Here is a 20,365-nt window from a genome sequence, read left to right as displayed (position 1 = left end):
TTTGATTCTGCCTCACTAGCACCCCCTGCTTGCTGTCAGCTGACACTGCACCCACACATGTGAAGCGTGATCTGTAAAATTTGCATTTATTTTAAACAAAAACAAACATTGACATTAGCTTTAACAGTACACATAAATAAAAATAGATTTTAAAAAGCACACCACAGGTACAGATGTAAACTAAACCACCGATTACTGCACAGTATCAACGATGCATGGCTGCATGTGCAGGATACATGACCCGCCTTTACACTTCATTTTATACAGCTCTGTTAGGAGGCACATTCTGAACTATAGTGTGTGTGTGTGTGTGTTATTGTAAATCGTGACACATCAGGTGTAAACATCTGTACAGAGAACCAGCCCCACATCATTAAAAGGCTTTACAGTATGATCCCCAAAAACTGAGGAGCTGCAAGATGAAGACTTAAGTGGCTCACTAAAACACCAGTGCAACCTAAAACAATTCCTTACATATTTACAACAGATGGATTTTTAAATTACAGGTGATATTCACATTCTTATGGGTGTAATCTTCAAGTTAAGAAGTGAGGGTTTAAAGTATTTACATCCATTTAATCCCCTAAGACATATCTATCTACACCCTGTGCACGGCTTGGAGTCACAAAACCGGTCTGACTGGCAGCCTGTTTTGTTCTCCTCAGCTCGACCCGTTCTAATAACGACACCACCACCTACAACTCACCTAAAGAGCTGAGCGTGAGTGACACTGCCGTCAGCGATGAAGAGCAGGAAACCCTTTGGGTTGTCAGAGCTGCCGCTGCAGCGCTCGTCTGTCTCTCCACATGGCGCTCAGCTCTTTCAGAAGTAAAGGTGAGATGAAGAGGATGCTGCCACCCGTCTGTAACACAGACATACACACACAGTGTTACACACATCAAGAGGAACAGAAGACGAAGTACAGCAAGACAACCAACCACACACAACTGATTTCCAGGTGAAAACCTGCAGAGTGTGAGCTCCACTGTAAACAGTCGAACAAACAGACAAGCCTCCAGCCTCTCATCTCACCATGATGATGAAAAAGTAGAAGACACTCATCCAGCCCAGCTTGCTCTCAATCAGCGACACCAGGTACTACACAAGGATGGAGAAAGTTTAACTGCATTATCAACACAACCCACCAACATCTGACACACACACACAGGCCAATGACTCGGCTCCTACCTGTCCTAAAGCAGCTCCTATACTTCCCGTTCCATCCACTATACCCGTGACCGTAGCTAGAGCCTCCTGGCTGCCCCTCAGAGCCTCCTGTCTGCCCAGGTCTGCAGAGATGGCGGAGCTGATCATGTTGGACGGGCCACCAATGAAGAAGCCGGTGGTAGCCAAGAGCGCCGAGTTTATCAGCTGGTCGTTAGGTGATCCTGAGAGGGGAGGTACAGACCGGGTCTGAGCCAAGTGACAGATTTCACCTCGCGCTCTGTCATCTAAGGTAGATACTCACGGCTGTATCCCACCAGAGCTCCCATTGCCAGCAACAGACTCATGGCCAGCACAGGGGCTCTCTGCCCCATGCAGTCAGAAATCAGACCCTGAAGTGTTCCTCCTGATGCACAAACGAATAAATCACAGTAAACCTTGAGTAAACCTTGTACAGGTGTAACACAGTCAGAACATCCGGATGCTTACCGACAATTCCTCCGACGTCGTACCACACAGACAGCCGGTCGGCCTCGGCCTCCTTCCAGCCGTAGTTGTTGCTCAGATAGAAAGGAAGCCAGAAGAAGAAGGAGTAGTTGACCAGCTTCAGACATGCGTAAGCCAGCGAATACTGCAATACAAACAGTGAAGTGACAACGTGCCCTGTGTGTCTAGTGTTTTATATATCCGGACACTCTGTGCAGACTCACAGGCAGCACTCCGGGCAGACAGAAGGCCTGGAAGAAGCTGATGGCTTGTGGAGACTCATCCAGAGATTCGTCCGACGGCTGCTGAACCGAGCAGTATGGCCGTGCGTACACCTCCACCTCTACCTCGTCCTCCTCGTCGCTCATCAGGGGCTTGTGGCTGTCTGTGTCCGTCTCTACAGGGCCCAGTCCGGTCTCTGACTCCAGACTCAAACCTGAGACACACACAGAGGTGGGTGGTCCTGTTACACAAGCAGCAATACATCCACACACACACACACGTGACATTAAAGCGTTTTTCTGACATGTTCCAGTTGATGTTCTTACCAACTTCTTTTGGGGATGTAAGCAGGCCAAAGAACACCACCACCCCGCCGGCAAACTGTACAACAGAGGTCACCAGGAAGGCGTACTGCACGCAGGAAGAGTCCACATGTTACTAACAAAGCTGTAACACCAAAACAGTAAAACCAGGAATGTGTGTGTGTGTGTCACCTCGTATCCATACTTGAGCACACTTGAAGCCAGGAAGGCGCCCAGGATGTTACCTACAGAGGCGCAAGCACTCCACAGACCAAAGATGAAGCCGCGCCTAGAACACAAACAGCATTTTTAATAATGTCACACAACACTTTTTGAAAATCGACAAAGACAGCTCAATGATTCGCTATTTATACACACGTCAAATTCTGTTTACAAATCCTGCTGCTGCGTCTAAATGGTGTCTGTGTTTTGGCTGCAGCAGCAGTGAATGGACGTCATTGTGCGCGTCCTAGAGTCGTGGAGCTCCACCGACCTGACTAAATACCTCAAGGCGTAGATGAACGTTAAACATGCTGCTGGTTATAACTGAAGAAATGTCGGACAAACGCAGCTATTGTAGACAGGAGAGTGTCTTACACACACACAGATACACACCCTGTCTTGCCGAACCAGTTGCCCATGACGGCCACCACGCAGGGCCAGACAGCCGACTGCAGTAGGCCGTTCAGCACCCACAGGCCACAGTACAGATAGATGTTGTAGATGTGGAGCCATTCAGTCAGGGTGCCGAACACAAACTCCTACAAACACAAAAGAAACATCAACGTTTTTAAAGTGTGCAGCTGAGAGGCAGCAGCAGTGATGTGGGATCCTGTTTCTCACACACCACCCCACCATCAGCAGCTCATTCAGCTTCATGCTAACTGTACTGACCACTGCAGCGGAGCCACACAGGCCGAAGCAGAGCACGTAGCGCAGGTTCACTCTGTCCCCGATCACACCGCTCAGATACAGACCCTGTGTGGACAGAGAGACACAACAACAACACAACTTTAAAGACTGACTTCGATCAAAACTGGGGGCGACTTTATGTGATGACTTGCTGCTCGTCTTGTTTAAAAGTACTTGCAGAATTTGCTGATAACACCTCAGATTTTCAAATTCTTACAGCTAAACAGCTCTTTCGTTGATACTAGTCTGACTCTTTGTATGGAATATTAAAAGAAAAGGCTGACCAGACTAACTGATTGCATCTAGACCTGTTTCTGTTGGAGACACACATTTCTCATATCAGGAATCCTGGACACAAGAATCCAGTTTCCCTCCTCAGAACAACTCTGCTTTACTCACCACTGCATATGAGAAGAGGAAGATGGAGTCCAGAGCTCCCAGGAACAGAGTGGCCTGTTCTTCATCTGCAAACAGATGATTGTCCTCCCATGTCTGCAGCGGACAGAGAAAATAACACTGAAATAATGACTTTCTAATGTTGCACTCTCTCAGCAGATATTATTTTAGCTGTGTGGTACAGACACCGTGTAGTGCTGGTGCTCAGTACCTCCCCAGGAGAGAACGCAGGTGCGCTGTCATTCTGGATGGACGGTGTCCACTGAGCTGAGATGCTCACTTTCACATTGCTGAAGGTTTTCCTGGATGCATGCAGCAGCACATAGCTGGACAGAAAAAGGAGTTTTACTCAGAAAATACCAGCTAATGGTTGTTTAGGTGGGACACAAAGAGGCAGATAAGTGACTGGCAGATCACTGTGCTGAAAGACGATACAGTACACACTGAAATGGCACATCTGCATCCAGGTAATGTGAAAAAAATCCACTGTGAATCAAACATCTGTGTGCTGCTAACTGCTGCAGACACACTTTACTTTGCTCCTGATAAGGACTTTGTCGTGCCATGGTGGCACAGCCGCAAACACCTTAGCTACTGTAATTAAAGATTAACTATATGACTGGGCTGGGCTGTGGAAAAGGACACATATGGTAAGAGCCAAAAAATATTTTAAACTATCCTCTGTTTAACTGGCATTGTCATTTAAAGTGGTTTAAATGTAAGAATAAATACTATCCACACATGTCTGTTGTGTCGCCCTCCAGCGTATTGGAAATCAACAAAGATGCTATCTTAACAGTGTCTGACCTGTTTTGCCCCACAGACCTTTAACCTACATGGATGCCTCACATTCACCTCACAGTGTATTCCTTCTACAGCTGTACTGACACTTCCTGTTTGTGTTCTCTTATGCAACCTCGCCGCGTCATCAATAAATGTGAGGGGAGCTCCTGTATATAAAGAGGCGACTGCGTTACCTAAAGAAGGTGAGGAGGAAGACAACCAGATGATGATGGGTGTACTGTGACAGAGAGCCACAGCACGAGGAAGGCATCACAGGGGCGGCTGGAGGGAAGAGGAGGAGGAGGAGGAGGAGGAGGAGGAGGAGGATTAAGCAGGTGGTGGTGTTGGTTGGTGAAGGCCTTCAAGGATAAAGAAGGGGAGGTTCTGCTAGATTCTTCCTCTATGTACAGGACTAACACATCGCTACAGCAGTAACGCTGTGCCTGCAGAGGAGGGAAGCCACTGTTAGATCAAAAGAGTGATGGAACATATACATTAAACATTTAGAAGCGGATCCAGGAGACCTCACAACAGCCACTAGGGTTGAGTGATATTGGCAAAAAAATTAATCACAATTAATTGTGGCATTTAGTCGATAACGATTAATTTGACGATTAATTGATGACAATCATTTTTTGGACTCTAAATCGCCACATTGTATCTAAAATGATACTGACAAATCATCAGTCAAGTTAACTACTTTATTCTAACAGGTTAAGCTGGTAAGTAGTGATGAGGCACCAACCTGCCATGTTTGAAATATTTATTGATAACAGATGCACAATGCACAAACTGCTTCAAAATAATAATGAAGCAAACATTTAAAGTAACTTTGTCCTTCAAATGTTCTTATCTTAAGCTCACAGAGCAGTGCATATCAACATTAAAACTAAACAGGACAAATAATTTCAGAAAAAAGTCACATCAGTGATTATTAAAGTTAAAACGTGTCTGTGCAAATTAACCTGTGACTGAAATATGTCACACACCAGTGCATGTTTTCACTCATACTGTAGAACAGCAGCAGAAAAAACATTACAAACAAACCAGACAATTCCACATTTAAATGTATGTGTGTGCAAGTCAACCTGCATTACTTCCTTCCAGCGCTTAGTTTGGTCGAAGGAGCACAATGACTAAACGTATCGCGGATTCTCAGCTGAGTGGAACTCTTTCCAATATCTGCTGGAGGAGACTTCGCTGTTGTAATGTTTTCCTATCTTGCTGTGGAGTCCATTTATAAAGATCGGGAGGCAGCTTCTCCAGTCGGAGTTCATACGAACATCCTGTTACTATGGCAACAACCAACGCTCCACGCTTCACACCTAATGCATGTCGCGCATGAGCGGCACTATACACTAAGCTGTAGCCGGCGTTGTGTCCTCGTTGCGCTTTCTTCGGCTTTCTTCGTGCTCCAGCTTATGGTGACAGACGTTGAACCTCTGAAAGGAACGTGCTGCTCCGCATCATTTAACCCTCATGCATTGTTCGCAAACACTACCCTAATGTGTTGTTCGGGGACAAAAACGTCCCCTAACTTTAACGGTTTTAAAAATATATTAGATAAATATTTTTTTGAATTTTTTTTTGCATAGACCTTTTAATTAACTTCAGTTCTAATCAACAGTAGTGAAAAAATCATTTTCCCCCAGGATTTTAACCCTTTAATCACCAATTTTATAAGGGGTGGTGCTGAAGATTGAAAAAAAAAACACACAAAATGGCTTTTTAATAGAAAAGGTGAATGTGGACTGGATTCTTTTGAACCTTTATTACAGTCTTGGTCATGTCAAACATCAGTAAAAAAATTGACTTTATTGCATTATTAGTTTTTGCACAGCACTGGATTTTCTTTTTTTCTCCCATTTTGTCCCATAGACTTACATTATAAACACACTTTTTTTGACTGCACAGCCATGGCACTACATAATCATGCATTCTTGATTGTTGGTGGTTTACCCTGTTGGTAGGAGGTAAAATTTGTGATTTTTACAGTTAACAACTTAATTACCATATTAACCCTTTACCTGCAGGCCTGTGCTCATGTACTGTAGTTTCTGGCTTGTATATGGAGTTATAGGGAGTATTTTAGCACATAATTGTGTGTCTACACACTGTGTGTGTATGTTAGAGAGGAAGAGAGCCATTTGCACACTGATCTTGTTGTCTGTGAGTACACACAACCACAGAGTCTTCATAGTAAACAAAAACAAAGAAAGTGTTGCTATGCATGTGTGGCCCTTTGATGTCTACAGGTGCAGACTAAATAAAACAAAAAGGCAAGTGGTCTTACATGTGACCTTGTGGTCATTTGATGGTGAGAAGAGCAGAAAGCAACATGAAGAGAGGATTCACTTGTGCACAATCTCTGGAAATGATTGTGCAGCCTGGCTCTATGAAGGGCCAGGCTGTGAAGCTGTGAAGGCTGCACAAGTAGATCCGTCACTTGTTCACAAGCGAATCCTTCATTCGTTCACAAGTGAATCCTTCACTCATGCACAGGTGAATCCTCTCTTCATGCTGCTTGCTGCTCTTGTCACCATTAAATGACCAGGAGGATGCATGCAAGTCCACTAGTGTTTTTGTTTTGTTTAGTCTGAACCTCTCAGCATCAAAGGGCCCGGCACTTACTTTTAGGGCTGCAACAAATTTACTTTACTTTACTTTACTAAACTACTTTTAATACTAATTTTAGTAGGGGACTAAACTGTAGATTAGATTTGGTTAGTCAATGATTATTTATTATGTTATCAAGTTATCTATCTATGGTGTCTATTTAGTAACATGCACATGTACGTATGGTCGTGTGGAGCGCAACACACCATGGAAAAGGGGCACTTAGACTTCACTTAGAATAATTCAGTGATCTCAACTGAGACACTAACCTAAAAGTAAAGTCACTCTACTGGAGGACGTGTTTTCTGAAAGCTAAAAAAAAAAAAAACAGCTATTTTACCCATCCACAACTTCAGACGCCAGAACTCCTGGATGTTTTCATTTTACATGCTTATGCATCGCCGTTGTACGTCTGAATTAGGTACACTTCACTTACTTAGTAACTTTATTTTCCTGACTTTCCTTCCCTGACAGTGTGCAAATGGCTCTCTTCCTCTCTAACATACACACACAGTGTGTAGACACACAATTATGTGCTAAAATACTCCCTATAACTCCATATACAAGCCAGAAACTACACTACATGAGCACAGGCCTGCAGGTAAAGGGTTAATATGGTAATTAAGTTGTTAACTGTAAAAATCACAAATGTTACCTCCTACCAACAGGGTAAACCACCAACAATCAAGAATGCATGATTATTTAGTGCCATGGCTGTGCAGTCAAAAAAGTGTGTTTATAATGTAAGTCTATGGGACAAAATGGGAGAAAAAAAGAAAATCCAGTGCTGTGCAAAAACTAATAATGCAATAAAGTCAATTTTTTTACTGATGTTTGACATGACCAAGACTATAATAAAGGTTAAAAAGAATCCAGTCCACATTCACCTTTTCTATTAAAAATGAGCCATTTTGTGTTTTTTTTTTCAATTTTCAGCACCACCCCTTATAAAATTGGTGATTAAAGGGTTAAAATCCTGGGGGAAAATGATTTTTTCACTACTGTTGATTAGAACTGAAGTTAATTAAAAGGTCTATGCAAAAAAATTTCAAAAAAATATTTATCTAATATATTTTTAAAACCGTTAAAGTTAGGGGACGTTTTTGTCCCCGAACAACACATTAGGGGGTAAAATTTGCCCACAGTGTACCGTTGACCTATGAAAAATTTTAAAATCATATTAACAAAATGTATGTAAAATTAAGCTTATTGAGGAAAAATGATTCAATTTGTCCACATATTGACAAAGTTATGGCCAAAATAAACAGAAAAATTTCTCTCAGAGGACAAAAATGTCCCGAACAACACATGAGGGTTAAATGAATGCCACTGCCTTCTGCCATTATTGTTATTGTAGGCTGACGTGCGCGCTTGCGGGTGATAGTAAGAGTACGTCGCACACAAAAATGCGTCATCATGACGAGACACTAATCGCCGTAATCGATAAGTGGCAAATATTAATCGGTTTTTCTGACGATTAATTGCACAGGATAGGATTTTGCACAAGCCTAACGGCCACACGTGTCAGTGTGATGCATGATGGGTCTTTACGGTGCACTGATCGGTATCATTTTACTAGTTTGGTACAACAGCAACAAGCAGCGCTGTCCTGTTGAAAGGCAGCATGCTGGGTCTCACAGAGTAAAAGCTGGATGTGAACAGGGGCTACCTGGTCTGAATGCTGCGCCGTGTCCTACCAAAAATCAGGAATCAATGGGCCCAGTGTGCACCAAAACCCTCCCCCTCCCCTGATGTTGTTTACACTGGACACCAACTAGTTTAAGGGTATCTACTCACACTGTAACACACTGATACTCTGATGCTCCCTCCAGGTGCCTGCAGTACCCTGATTATGTTACAGCACACAAACACAACAAGGAGGGATGATTTGCTTTGTTTACTAATAAAAATCTATGCCTGTAAGGTGAAACATACATTAGTCTGGTTGCTTCAAGTGATATGAAACTAGCCTCACCTGACTGATACTCTAAGCAGGAAGTCCTGTGTACCTGAGGTGGATCTACAGCAGTTTGTGTACACTGCTGTTACCCTCTGACCAAACACACGCAATAGACTGTCAGACATCTCACTGCAGCTCTTTGTATAGTGACAAAAACACACTAAACAACATATAGATTAAAGAAGGTTCTTACGACGAGGTGTGGCCTTCGATCGGTGACAACAAAATGCTACTCAAAGGACGCCATTATTGTTGTTTTTTATGTCATCACCGTTAAAAGACTTTGGGACAACTGTTGTATAAGTTGTGTCTTCACTGCGGCTCATATGTCATCTCTTAGAGAAAGCTTTCGCCACTTTTATCCCCCACAGAGCTGTTTATGCCACGCTGAGTGACACGGCACACAGGTTAGCAGCCGATATCTCCACGCTCACTTCCGTGTACGCTACGCGATTAAGTCTCAACAAACAATTAGAAAATACCGCTAATATGTACAGTTTAAAAAGGTAGAAAAGTGTCAAGACGTTCTTACCTTTCAGTCCAGGTTGCTGTTAGCTAGCAGGGCTTCAGGCTGCTGTGTTTACTCTGGACTCCTGCGTCGCCGTAAACGTCGCTGCAAACACGGGAAAGCGGCGCACTGCCGCCACCGACAGGCCGGGGGTGGAACTGCATGTCATAAGAGAACGTCTAAAAAAAGCTGTTAATACCGACTGTAAGAGGGGGTAGCTGTTTTCACCTGTCACTATAGGAGTTAAGACTCCAACTGCCACTGGCCACCAGCAGGTTTAAACCTCCACCCACCGAAGACACTGATTTAGTTTGCAGCCTGGCAGCAGTGAGTGCAGGTTAGACTTTTATTACTGTACAGTGCATGTCTCCCTAATCTGTTTGTGTTTGTGTTCACTTTTTTGTTTAAATCTACCTTTTACCAAAAATATTAATCATTTGGGCCTCTAATTTTCTTTCTTTCTGCTTCTGCTTCTTCTTCTTCTTTTTTTTTTTTTACTAAATTTGCCCTTTTTATTTATCATTTTTTGTTTTATTCTGTAGTTTCTGTTGCTTTTATTGTTTTATTGATCTGTTTTACAGTTTTATTATGTTGTACCTTGTGCTTGTTTATTTTTTGCAGTGATAAAAACATTTTCTTAGTTGTTGTTCTTTGTCTATGGACTTCATGTTGCTATATTATGTAAAAAATCATAAAAACTCTACATATATATGTTCCTATTAATTTATCAAAGCAATCTACATTGCTGGTAAAGGAGGGGGAGGGTGTGTATTCTACAGCTGCATGAGCAACTGCAGCTCAGAAACAGTTGTAGATGTAAATTCCAGTGAATTTGGAGGGAAAATAATGTTCCCACATGTCACTAATCTCCCTGCAGCCATAGAAGGAAAAATGTGGCATTTTAGTAGTTCCAGCCTTCAGCATGGGGGGGGGGGCATTCATTCATTCTTCATAGCTCATCAGACAGAGAGAGAGAGAGAGAGGGAGGAAGTCCTTGGTGTGTGTGGAGAGAGAGAGAGAGCAAGTTTGAAGAAGAGACAGTGAGGAGGAGGACATCTACATGATACTGAGGTGAAAGCCCTAAATCCAGATAGAAAGTCGCAGTACATTAAAGCACGGTGGTGGTTTGAAGGTTACACCAATGGATACTGTGATAGCAGCAGACGTGTCAGGCTCACAATTCATTACTGAACACATGGAAACTGTACAACAGGAGGAGGTAAGTGCTGACGCTCAGCTCAAGTTTGTTTAAAGAAGTATGCCTGTGCACAGATTAATGTGATGTCACTTAAATTACATGTGGAGTGATAGCTGTCTGTGTGTGTGTGTGTGGGGGGGGGGGGCAGAATCAGGATCACACACCTTCCTTTACAATGACACTTTGTTATTTGATTGATCTCTTGTTATCAGCTATGTGTCTGGATGCCTTTATGTCAAAGCTAATCAGCGTGTATGCACACTGTCACTGAACAAATGATGACCGCAGATCTGGGAAATGACCAGGAGCCGTCTCAGAGGACAGTGAACTTTGAAACATTGCCCTCAGAGATGAGAAAGCATGAGAATGACAAAAATGGGATATAGTCGCTGTTGGGGAGGGGGGGGGGTGTCAAAAGTCAGCCTCCTGTGAGGACAAAGGGGCAGAAACAGGAGCAATACACTTTAAGAAAGGAGGACAGCAGTGATCCAAGAGGCTTCTAATGACCACTTAATCAATTTTGTGTGATAAAATGCTTGAGGGAGTCACACCGGGTCTCCGGCTGTCGTCTTTTTCTTTGAGTCTGTCCAGCTGTCCCTGACATGCTGCACGTCTCTGGCAGGCACTGACAGGAGATGCTTCTCTCTCTCTCTCTCTCTCTCAGGTGTGCAGTGATCATGGAGGCCGCTGAGAGAATGAAAACGAAGCAGGACTGCATCTACTCCACTGTCAACAGGTCTGTACCACACTTAGAAAAACAAGACCTCTCACTGACGAGCCCATTAAGGAAAAGTCAGAAAAGGTCTTTCAACTTCCCATTTCCGCAAGTTTATTTATTAAGACATAACAGTTTGATGAAATGGGCCCCAGTCCAAGTATGTGTTTATTTAGCAAGGCCGATGAGAAGATGATGTTTGGTCATAGGCTCGTCCTCTGGATGAATTTTCCCACTGCTGCCAGAAAAAGACTGAGAGCCCCCAAAATGGCGGGTGCAGTAACAATCTACAATATGACCCAAAACATCAGCTGAAGTCCTAAAAGTGAGAAAAGACGACATGATTAAACAAATGTATGTAAACAACAGGAAAATGTTGCTCATCAGGTTACAAAACCACCTCCTCAAATCCATATTCAGATCGTGTACAAACGAAGGAAGCTCCAAAAACAAGATGTGTCATAGTCTGCAAGGTCTTAAAGGAACCCAGAGACACTCGATCTCATCTGTGAAGCACGGTGGTGGTAGTATCATGGTTTAGGCCTGTTTTTGCTGCATCTGGACCAAGGCGACAAAAAATATAATCCTGGTCCATGTGTTAGCTGTGTTGTTGCTAACTACTGTAAAGGTGTGTTTTATGTGTGTTTAGGAAACAGAAGGACTGCCGCAGGAGCTTCCATTTTGCTTTACTGGAAAACAAGGTAGCTGGACAAAGAGAGGGGACATCAAAACTCCCCTTCACCCCCCTAGACAACCTGTACGACCAAGACTCCTCCATAATGGCTTACAGGAAAACCACTTTGGACCTTCACAGCATTGACAACACTCTCAAACTGCCTGGAGGCAACATCAAGGACAAGATTTCTCTATGGGAGGGCAAAGAGCCCACACATTCAGTCCTGACCTCGGGCACTCTGTGTGCCAGTGTGAAAAGGTCAGAATCCCTGACAAAAAGCAGCAATAAACCTGACAAACAGGAAGGCTGCAGGAGAACAGCCAGTAAGGAGAAGCAGGATCTTGGGAAAGAGAATGTAGGAGAACCTGGTGATTCGAGACCCTGTTCACCTGTTGAAGCTGTGAAACAGCAAAGAGGAGCGCTCAATATTACTAAGGCCAGTGACTACCAAACAGGGGAGGACTGTAGAAGAGGTGGAGCTCAGAGAGAGCTCAGGGATTCAAGACCGTGTTCGCCAACAGTGACCGGGAATCAGCAGGTAGGAACACTAAGGAAAAGTGACATGAGAGCCGCAGACCAAACCAGCCAGGAGAAGAGGGCTGTCTTCAGTCTGTTTAAAAAGCTGGAGGCCATGGGGGAGAACCACGGGAAGACCCCACCGGAGCTCGGAAACTACTTCAGCCCACCGGGTAAGGACAAACAGGTGGAGGTGAAGAGTAAAGAATCAGCAACAGAAGGGAGGGAGCATCAGGAGAATGTGTACACAGAGCCGGGTGCACCCCCAATCAACCCAGTCCCCAAACCCAGGCGCACCTTCCAGCATCCGGCTGCTGCACCCACAGGACAGATTCAGAGAAGAGGACAGAGGAACCTCCCTCCACTGCCCTCATCCTCCTTAAAACCTCCATCTGGCATCTACGGGAGGCCTCGAGATAACATCAACAGGTATCGACCCTCATCACCCCTCATCACCTCGACCCTTTTATCTCCTTTTCCCCCTAACCCTCCTGACAGCTGTCGCTTTCATTAAGATAATTAACTGCATTACATGTTGGTTTTGTCAGTGAAAGCATTATGTTATCATCGGTGTGCAACCATTTGTACATTTTTCTCCACCATGATAGGAGATCCTTTGAGTTTGAGGACCTAGTGGGGTCCAACAGTCCTCTCTTCTGCCGCTCACTATCTCAGGAACATCACTATGAAGACATCCTGGGTCAGAAGCCTCATATAATCATTTACTGATTTCCCTTCCCTGTGACATAAACAATATTTATTTAAAGGGACAGATTCCACAAGTCTTCTTCAGCGTTTAGGTGCTTCAGTTGTTTTTGGTGTCTGCAGACTCGTCCAAGGAGAACCCATACGAGGACATAGAGCTGGAGAGTCAGTGCTCCCAGCAGTCTCTGCCCTCCTCTCCTGGAGCCGATACTGCTAAGGTCCTGAAAACAGCCTGGACATAATATCTGTGGGTTAGTTTAGATGAAACATTAAACACATTTTTTCTCTCAACAGACCTCAAGACCTGGTTTCTTCAGGCAGAATTCAGGCCGGAGCTTCAAGCTGCTGGACCTGCGGAGAAGCAACCAGCAGACCCAAGGCACTGGAGGTGGAGGCGTTTCATCTCCACCCCAGCTCAGCCCTCCATCCACTCCCACCGGGTCTGAACACACCACCTGGCTTCCAGGGGACCCCTACAGCCGCACCTGCCGCAGGATTCCGACGGTGTGTGTTGGCTTTTTTTGTTGTTGTGGACACACGTCAGGCTGTAATTTGTATGATCTTCTGTACAGGTTGTTCTGAGGATCAACAGCATTTTTGAAACTCGAAGCAGGAAAAAGCATCTCAGAAGGATCTATCACTATGCCGAGACGAGTTCAGGACGAGGTGATGATGTCAGAAATAGAGGAAGTGGACATTTACCTCTGCGCATTTACACCTAAAGTAAAGTGAATTTTTTACTTTTACTTACAGTAACAGATGAAAACAGTGACTCTGAGAGTGAAGTTGAAGACAGAGCTAAAGGTAAGATCAGGCCTATCTGCAGCACCTGGCCTCATCTGCCTCAATGACATCTTCACCTCCTCGTTCTCAGCTCACCGTCAGCGTCTGGTCTCAGTCCAGTCCATACTGAGCCAGCCTAGCCACACCCAGGTCCGCTACAACGGCTCCAAGGCCAGAAAAAGCTCCCTGGATCAAGAGCTCCACCAGCGCAAACTTTTTGAGTACTTCCTGGTTGTGTCACTGCAGAAGTCGAAGACTGGCGGGCACTATCTGCCAGAGGTCACGCAGCAGTTCCCCCCAAAGGTCAGAAGTGTGCGTCCAAAGGCTCATTCGAAACATTTCAAAGATTTAACTGAGCTAAAATCAGCTGCCATTTCCGCATTGTTTTCTTTTGTTATGGTGCAGTTGGAGCGAAGCTTCAAGTTCATGAGGGAGACTGAGGACCAGCTGAGGATCATTCCTCAGTTCTGTTTCCCTGATGCAAAAGACTGGGAGCCGGTGGAGAACTTCCCAAGGTGAGAGGGAAAGAAAGACTGTCCCTATAGAGCCCATTAGGGGCCTTTATGGACTGTGAACAAAACAATAAATATTAGCTGATATGAATGTGTATATTTTTCATGCACACAATAAAAACACACTCATGAAATGTGTGTTTGTGCATCTGTTGCAGTGAGATGTTCTCCTTTGTTTTGACTGGAGAGGATGGCAGCAGGAGGTTCGGATACTGCCGGCGTTTACTGGTAAATTAAAAGATGAACAGAATAAATAAGTGCACTGTTACTGGCCAGGAAGTGGCTGAATACCACAGTGACGGCTGAGTAAATAAGTGTGCCAAAATAGTCCATGTGCCTGTGGGAAAACAGCCCATCTCAGACTCTGGGTGGAAGTGCGTAGGACTGGGAACTCTCTCTCTCTCTCTCTCTGTGTGTGTGTGTTGACAATTATATTCATGCATTTTATTTTCCCACTTTTCATACTTTGCAAGTCTAATTATATTAATCTCAGAATAAATCCATGTTAAAGCTGCAGTTTTTAAAATTAGCATGCTAACAGGCGAGCATGTGTAGCTCCAGAGCACTGCACCATACTACAGCTTTTCTTATGTACCACTGCATAGTGTGGCGGGAGTCAAATATGATCCAATCCATTGTCCAGAGAGCAGACATCGGAGAGGTGGGTTGCTTCTTGCAGAGATTCCTTGAATAGACTTGACACTCCACAAACTCTAATGTTAATGTTAAAAAAAAAACTCCTAAAGCAGGTAACTTTTTGAAGTAAGCCAGTTATGTGGGTGTTGTTACACCTCGGTCTTGATCAGGTTTATGCTGATTAGCCCTTCTGCTTTCCAGGGAATTGTTTCTAATCAATTCAATTCAATTCAATTCAGTTTTATTTATATAGCGCATATTACAATCAGACATTGTCTCAAAGCGCTTCACAGGAACCCCCCTAAAAGCACTGTGGCAAGGAAAAACTCCCTTTAAGAGGAAGAAACCTTGAGCAGGACCCGTCAACTTAAGGGGGAACCAGTCCTGCTGCTAGTCAGAGAGGATGAGGGAGAGAGAGAGAGAGAGAGAGAGAGAGAGAGAGAGAGAGGACGAAGGAGAGAGAGAGAGAGAGAGAGAGAGGAGCAAACATGATACAAACATGATACAGTACAGAGCAAACATGACAGCAAGATGAAACAGTGATTATATTGTAATAGATATCTATATATATCGTTAGTCCATAAGTAGGAATAGTAATTTGGTAGCAAAGATGAGCAGCAGGGGCTAGTGAAGTTGATGAGCACAGGAGAGATCAGGGACCAGACTGCAGGTCAGCATGCAGGTCTTGAGACCTGCAAAGAGAGAGAGCGAGGCACAGAACTACAAGGAAGACAGTAAATACAGATTATGAGACGATATTACCCAGTATGATCCAGACTAAGGAGAGTGGAGGAGAGGTCAGAGGGTGCTCAGAGGATCGTGTTTGTGCCACCCCACAACGTAGAGCAAGAGAGACTTCACGGGCCGGACTGCAGGTCAGCATCTAGGTCTTGAGACCAGTGTGAGCCAGGCTAAGGAGAGAAAAGGAGAGGTTAGAGGGTGAGAGGGAAACTGCTCAGTGGATCATGTTTGTGCCCCCTCAATAAATGCTGGGTCTGCAGAAAGTTGGTCAGATAGTCACCATATCCACCAGTGCTAGTGGTGCAGCCAGCAGCTAGCCTGTGTTAGGAAGTCTTTTCCTTACACTGCTCATCTGCAGGATGCATTGGCTCCTTTGTTGGCTTTATGTGTTAGACTTTGCCACAGGTTTGCACAGGTTTACTGCATGCTAGGGTTAGCATGCTAATTTTAGTATGTATCTCTGTAGCACTACACATAGTGCTTGGCTTGGTGAATGTCTCAAATAACTGTCTTCTTCAGCCCAGTGGGAAAGGTAAACGCTTGCCAGAAGTCTACTGCATTGTTAGTCATCTCGGCTGTTTCAACCTGTTCTCCAAGGTAAACCTCTGACAGTAACATCAATGACACGTATGATGATGAACTCAGTGTATGAAGTGTGTGTGTGTCGTAGGTGTTGGATGAGGTGGAGAGGCGGAGAGCTCTGTCTCCCGCCCTGGTCCAGCCTTTCATGAGAGCGATCATGGAGGCCCAGTTTCCAGCTCCTGGCAGAACCATCAACATCAAGACGTTTCTCCCTGGATCGGGCACTGAGGTGATCAATAACTGCGCGGATCAACACATCTGCAACAGCTGCTCATCACCAAAGAGAATGACACACAACAAATATTCATTAAAGTTAAAGATGTACTAAAGGTCTGTCATGCATTTGTTTTCCTCAGGTGATGCAGCTCTGTCGACCATCTGATTCACGCCTGGAACATGTGGACTTTGAATGTCTGTTCTCCTGTCTGAGTCTGCGGCTTCTCCTTAGAGTGTTTGGCTCCCTGCTGCTGGAAAGACGGGTCATCTTCACCGCTGACAAGCTCAGGTGGAGCCATGTTCACTGCAGTCTACTCGCCATGTCTTAAAAGCTCTCCATTTTTTTACAGTAGATTTTAGGTCAGAGCAGCCGGGATGTGAGTACTGTGGGTGGTCCAGATCCACTTTTTAAAATAAATTCAGGGCGGCCCTGGTTTTATTCAGGGAACATGCCAGAGAGATATTTTGGGGCCAGTGAGATGAGTTGTTGATGTTTTTGAGGAGAGTTTGTTTGTTCTGCTGCAGAAGGCCAGTGGGAGTCAGAAAGAGTCACAGTAGTAGAGGACAGGAATGCCAGTGATGTGAATGAGAGGAAGTATGTGACCCCGAGTTTCCCTCTGCGCCTGCAGCACCCTCCTGTGGTCAGAACACTGTATGTCTTCCCTCGTGTTATTTCCCCTCCTTTCTCTCCGGCAGCACTCTCTCTCAGTGCTGCCATGCAGTCGTGGCCTTGCTGTACCCCTTTGTGTGGCAGCACACTTACATCCCCGTGCTGCCTTCAGCCATGCTCGACATTGTCTGCACCCCGACCCCGTTCATCGTCGGCCTGCTGTCCAGCTCCCTGCCCCAGCTCACGGAGCTGCCCCTGGAGGAGGTCAGAGAGGAGGCGCACATGTTCACACAACAACAGAAGCGTCTTTGCATCATTAACAATAAGATTATCTGTGCACAGGTTCTGGTCGTGGATCTTGGAAACAGTCGATTCCTCAGACAGGTAGACCCCATTCCTGTGCTTATACGACTCACAGTGTCACAGACGGACATATTTTTTACTGTATTGTCACATTTAGCTGGACGATGAGGACTCCATCCTGCCATCTAAATTGCAGTCAGCCCTGGAAAACGTCCTAGAGAGGAGGAGAGAACTCGCTAACGAGCAAGGATGCGACACAACCAGCGGTGAGACCAAATAAAAGTGCGGAGATTCCATATACCCAAAGAAAAAACATGAAAGGCCCTCGTTAGAGCTAGTATTGAGCTCAGACTGTATAAACCATGGATGAACCAGCAGACGTCACCCAGAGGTTTCTGAAGAGCTGTTCTGACATTATCATCAATAACCTGTAACTTTATCTTGCCTCCTGTCTCAGACTCTGGTCATCTCAGCACCATTGTGTCCGAGGCCTTCGTCCGGTTCTTTGTGGAGCTGGTAGGCCACTACCCACTCTTCATCACTGGTGAACGGGAGGATGGCTACTCCTCTTCGTCCTCCTCCCCCGTCCCCTGCTCATTTCAGCGTGAGGGCTTCCGTAAAGCCATCCCATCCAAGACCGTGCGCCGCTTTTTGGAGGTTTTCATGGAGACCCAGATGTTCGGGTGGTTCATCCAGGAGAGGGAGCTCCACAGGCAGGCTCTGAGAGGTACAGGAAGTTTTAAGAGGTGGTGGAAGATGATCAAGTTCTTCATTTTAATGTTTTTTTTTCCACCAGGACTCTTTGAAGTGAGAGTGCAGGAGTATCTGGATTCAATCCACGAGAATGAACATCGCAGAGTTAACAGATTCCTCAAAGGTTTGGGTGAGGACGATGCAGAGCAAATTATAGTGAGGAACAATCGACTACTGTGGGCTCGTTCTGACTGACAATCATTCTTCTTTCATTTCTGTTGTTCCAGGAAACAAAATGAAGTTTCTTTCCAAGAAATAATATACAGAAAGAAACAGAAAGGAAGAAGCACTGAAGGGACTGCAGTGGAATGCCCTCAGGGAGCGTTCAGGCCTTCTCTGGATTTCTGCTGCTGTACGTCACAAACATTCATGCTTATCAGTAAATGCCCATTACCATCCCTTTCATTGGCCATTCACTGGTGCAAAGCCATCCAAGGAAGCACTGTGCACACAGGTTCTGTTCAGACTCCAGAGGTTTACTTCCTTCTTCATTCCACCTTCATGACCTGCTTGCTCTTATTTTGGCTAGTTTTAGGCACCAAAATACTTTCTGAAAAACACTAAAACACAAAACTTATAAGCCTTATAAGAGATGCCAGCATGCTCTTATCTTGCATTGGATGATAACAAAGCACACTGTACCCACCAGCTCAGAGGGGAAGAAGAAGGAGCAACATCACATCAGGAAGGCCCTGGAAACCTGTGGCTACCCCAACTGGGCACTCATCAAAGCCACAAAAACAAGACCCACCAACAACAAGAAGAAGGACAAGAGAGGAAGAACATATTTCATATGTGTCAGGAGTATCAGAGAAACTCAACAACTTCAACAACCATGACATCCGGGTCCATTTCAAAGCTATGACAACACTGAGACACAAACTGGTTCACCCAAAGGATAAAACCCACAGGGAGAAACACAGCAATGTGATATATGCAGACCAGTGCAGTGAGGAATGCTCTGATCTGTACATTGGAGAAACTAAACAACCACTGCACAGAAGAATGGCTCAGCACAGGAGAGCCACCTCCTCAGGACAAGAGTCAGCTGTTCACCTTCACATCCATCCTCAGAAAAGCTTTACTCCAAGTCCAGCAGCAACAATGGACTGAATGAAGATGACCTGGATGACTGATCAGTATGATTTCACAGACACTGTAGCACCGTCTGCATGACAGCAGTGTGTGTGGTGTCTTCTGCATCCACCAGGGGGCAGTAGTATATTTTCTCTAAATCCTGTATGATCCTGACAATGATGGTGACCAATCAGAGAATGACAGCAGCAGTCTTTTATGGTCATCACAGTGATGACATTACAGCGCTCTGAATAAACTCTCTGGGTCTGATGTGGTGACTGTTTGATGTTTCTCTCCTGCATCACATGTTTAGAGTGTGGACGTCATCTCCATCCTTCTGTTTGTACATGATGAGATAAATACAAGCTGAGTAATTCACACACCGGCCGCTTGTTAAGCAGACACTGCTGTATTTGTGTGTGTTCTGAGTTTTACTACAAAGAGCTTTGGGTTCAGTGTTGGTGGCAGCTTTACTATATTAGACTCTGAGTCATGGAAACAAAGCAGATCTGTCAGCCCACAGAGAGCAAAGCTCGTCTTCGTCAGCATAAAAACAGCACACAGGTGCAGAGCAGACCTCAGCAGGCTGGAGTACCATGAACCTGTCACCCTGTGAGGGTTAAGTTCACACACCTGTGGACACAGTTGCCGATCCATACACACAGATGCACAGAGGACAAAAAGGGCCAGTGTGTAGCATCAAAGAGGGTAAATTCACCTTTAACTACACAGCTGGCTGTTGGTAGGGGTATTCAATTAAAGTGCAATCTACAATCTCACCACTAGATGTCAGGGTGTCCCACACACGGGTCCTTTAAAACATACACACACACACACACACATATACAGCAAACCATCTGCAGCTTATTCTAAACATGGACCAAGAAAATTACTTCTACGGAGCAACCTGTGATGGCTTAATTATGCATAACTTTAATAACTCTTGGATTTAATATCCACTATATGTGTCCATATTTGTGTTCACGGTCGAGC

General features: G+C 44.9%; 2 protein-coding genes across 6 annotated transcripts; one reads left to right on the top strand and one right to left on the bottom strand.

Annotated features, from left to right (window-relative positions):
- Positions 1 to 62: 62 nt before the first annotated feature.
- On the bottom strand, positions 63 to 9,500 carry slc37a3 (solute carrier family 37 member 3). Its single transcript, XM_028433378.1, has 14 exons — positions 9,374 to 9,500; positions 4,460 to 4,708; positions 3,694 to 3,808; positions 3,486 to 3,578; positions 3,069 to 3,152; positions 2,790 to 2,935; positions 2,367 to 2,463; positions 2,199 to 2,283; positions 1,875 to 2,086; positions 1,654 to 1,795; positions 1,469 to 1,570; positions 1,189 to 1,388; positions 1,033 to 1,098; positions 63 to 862 (listed from the first exon to the last, which is right to left on the bottom strand). Exons 2-14 carry the CDS (start codon positions 4,534 to 4,536, stop codon positions 770 to 772), a joined length of 1,512 nt encoding a protein of 503 aa, XP_028289179.1. The 5' UTR covers positions 4,537 to 4,708; positions 9,374 to 9,500; the 3' UTR covers positions 63 to 769.
- Positions 9,501 to 10,337: 837 nt separating this feature from the next.
- On the top strand, positions 10,338 to 19,057 carry LOC114452822 (DENN domain-containing protein 2A-like). 5 transcript variants are annotated; one of them, XM_028432308.1, is made up of 20 exons: positions 10,338 to 10,568; positions 11,212 to 11,283; positions 11,912 to 12,883; positions 13,063 to 13,154; positions 13,283 to 13,377; positions 13,454 to 13,663; positions 13,732 to 13,825; positions 13,919 to 13,963; positions 14,034 to 14,245; positions 14,348 to 14,457; positions 14,613 to 14,682; positions 16,351 to 16,428; positions 16,502 to 16,642; positions 16,770 to 16,918; positions 17,326 to 17,503; positions 17,582 to 17,623; positions 17,700 to 17,808; positions 18,000 to 18,269; positions 18,339 to 18,425; positions 18,523 to 19,057. In XM_028432308.1, the coding sequence occupies exons 2-20, from the start codon at positions 11,225 to 11,227 to the stop codon at positions 18,552 to 18,554; spliced, it is 3,045 nt and encodes a 1,014-aa protein (XP_028288109.1). In that variant the 5' UTR covers positions 10,338 to 10,568; positions 11,212 to 11,224; the 3' UTR covers positions 18,555 to 19,057. The 5 variants fall into 5 exon arrangements, with proteins under 5 accessions (XP_028288109.1, XP_028288101.1, XP_028288091.1 ...); XM_028432300.1 differs by having other exon boundaries at positions 13,913 to 13,963; XM_028432290.1 differs by having other exon boundaries at positions 18,000 to 18,425.
- Positions 19,058 to 20,365: the final 1,308 nt, after the last annotated feature.

The sequence above is a fragment of the Parambassis ranga genome, chromosome 2 (genome assembly GCF_900634625.1).
Source record: "Parambassis ranga chromosome 2, fParRan2.1, whole genome shotgun sequence".
Classification (NCBI taxonomy): domain Eukaryota; kingdom Metazoa; phylum Chordata; class Actinopteri; family Ambassidae; genus Parambassis; species Parambassis ranga.
Note: the sequence above shows the minus strand (reverse complement) of the source record. Positions and strands in the feature narration are given on the sequence as shown.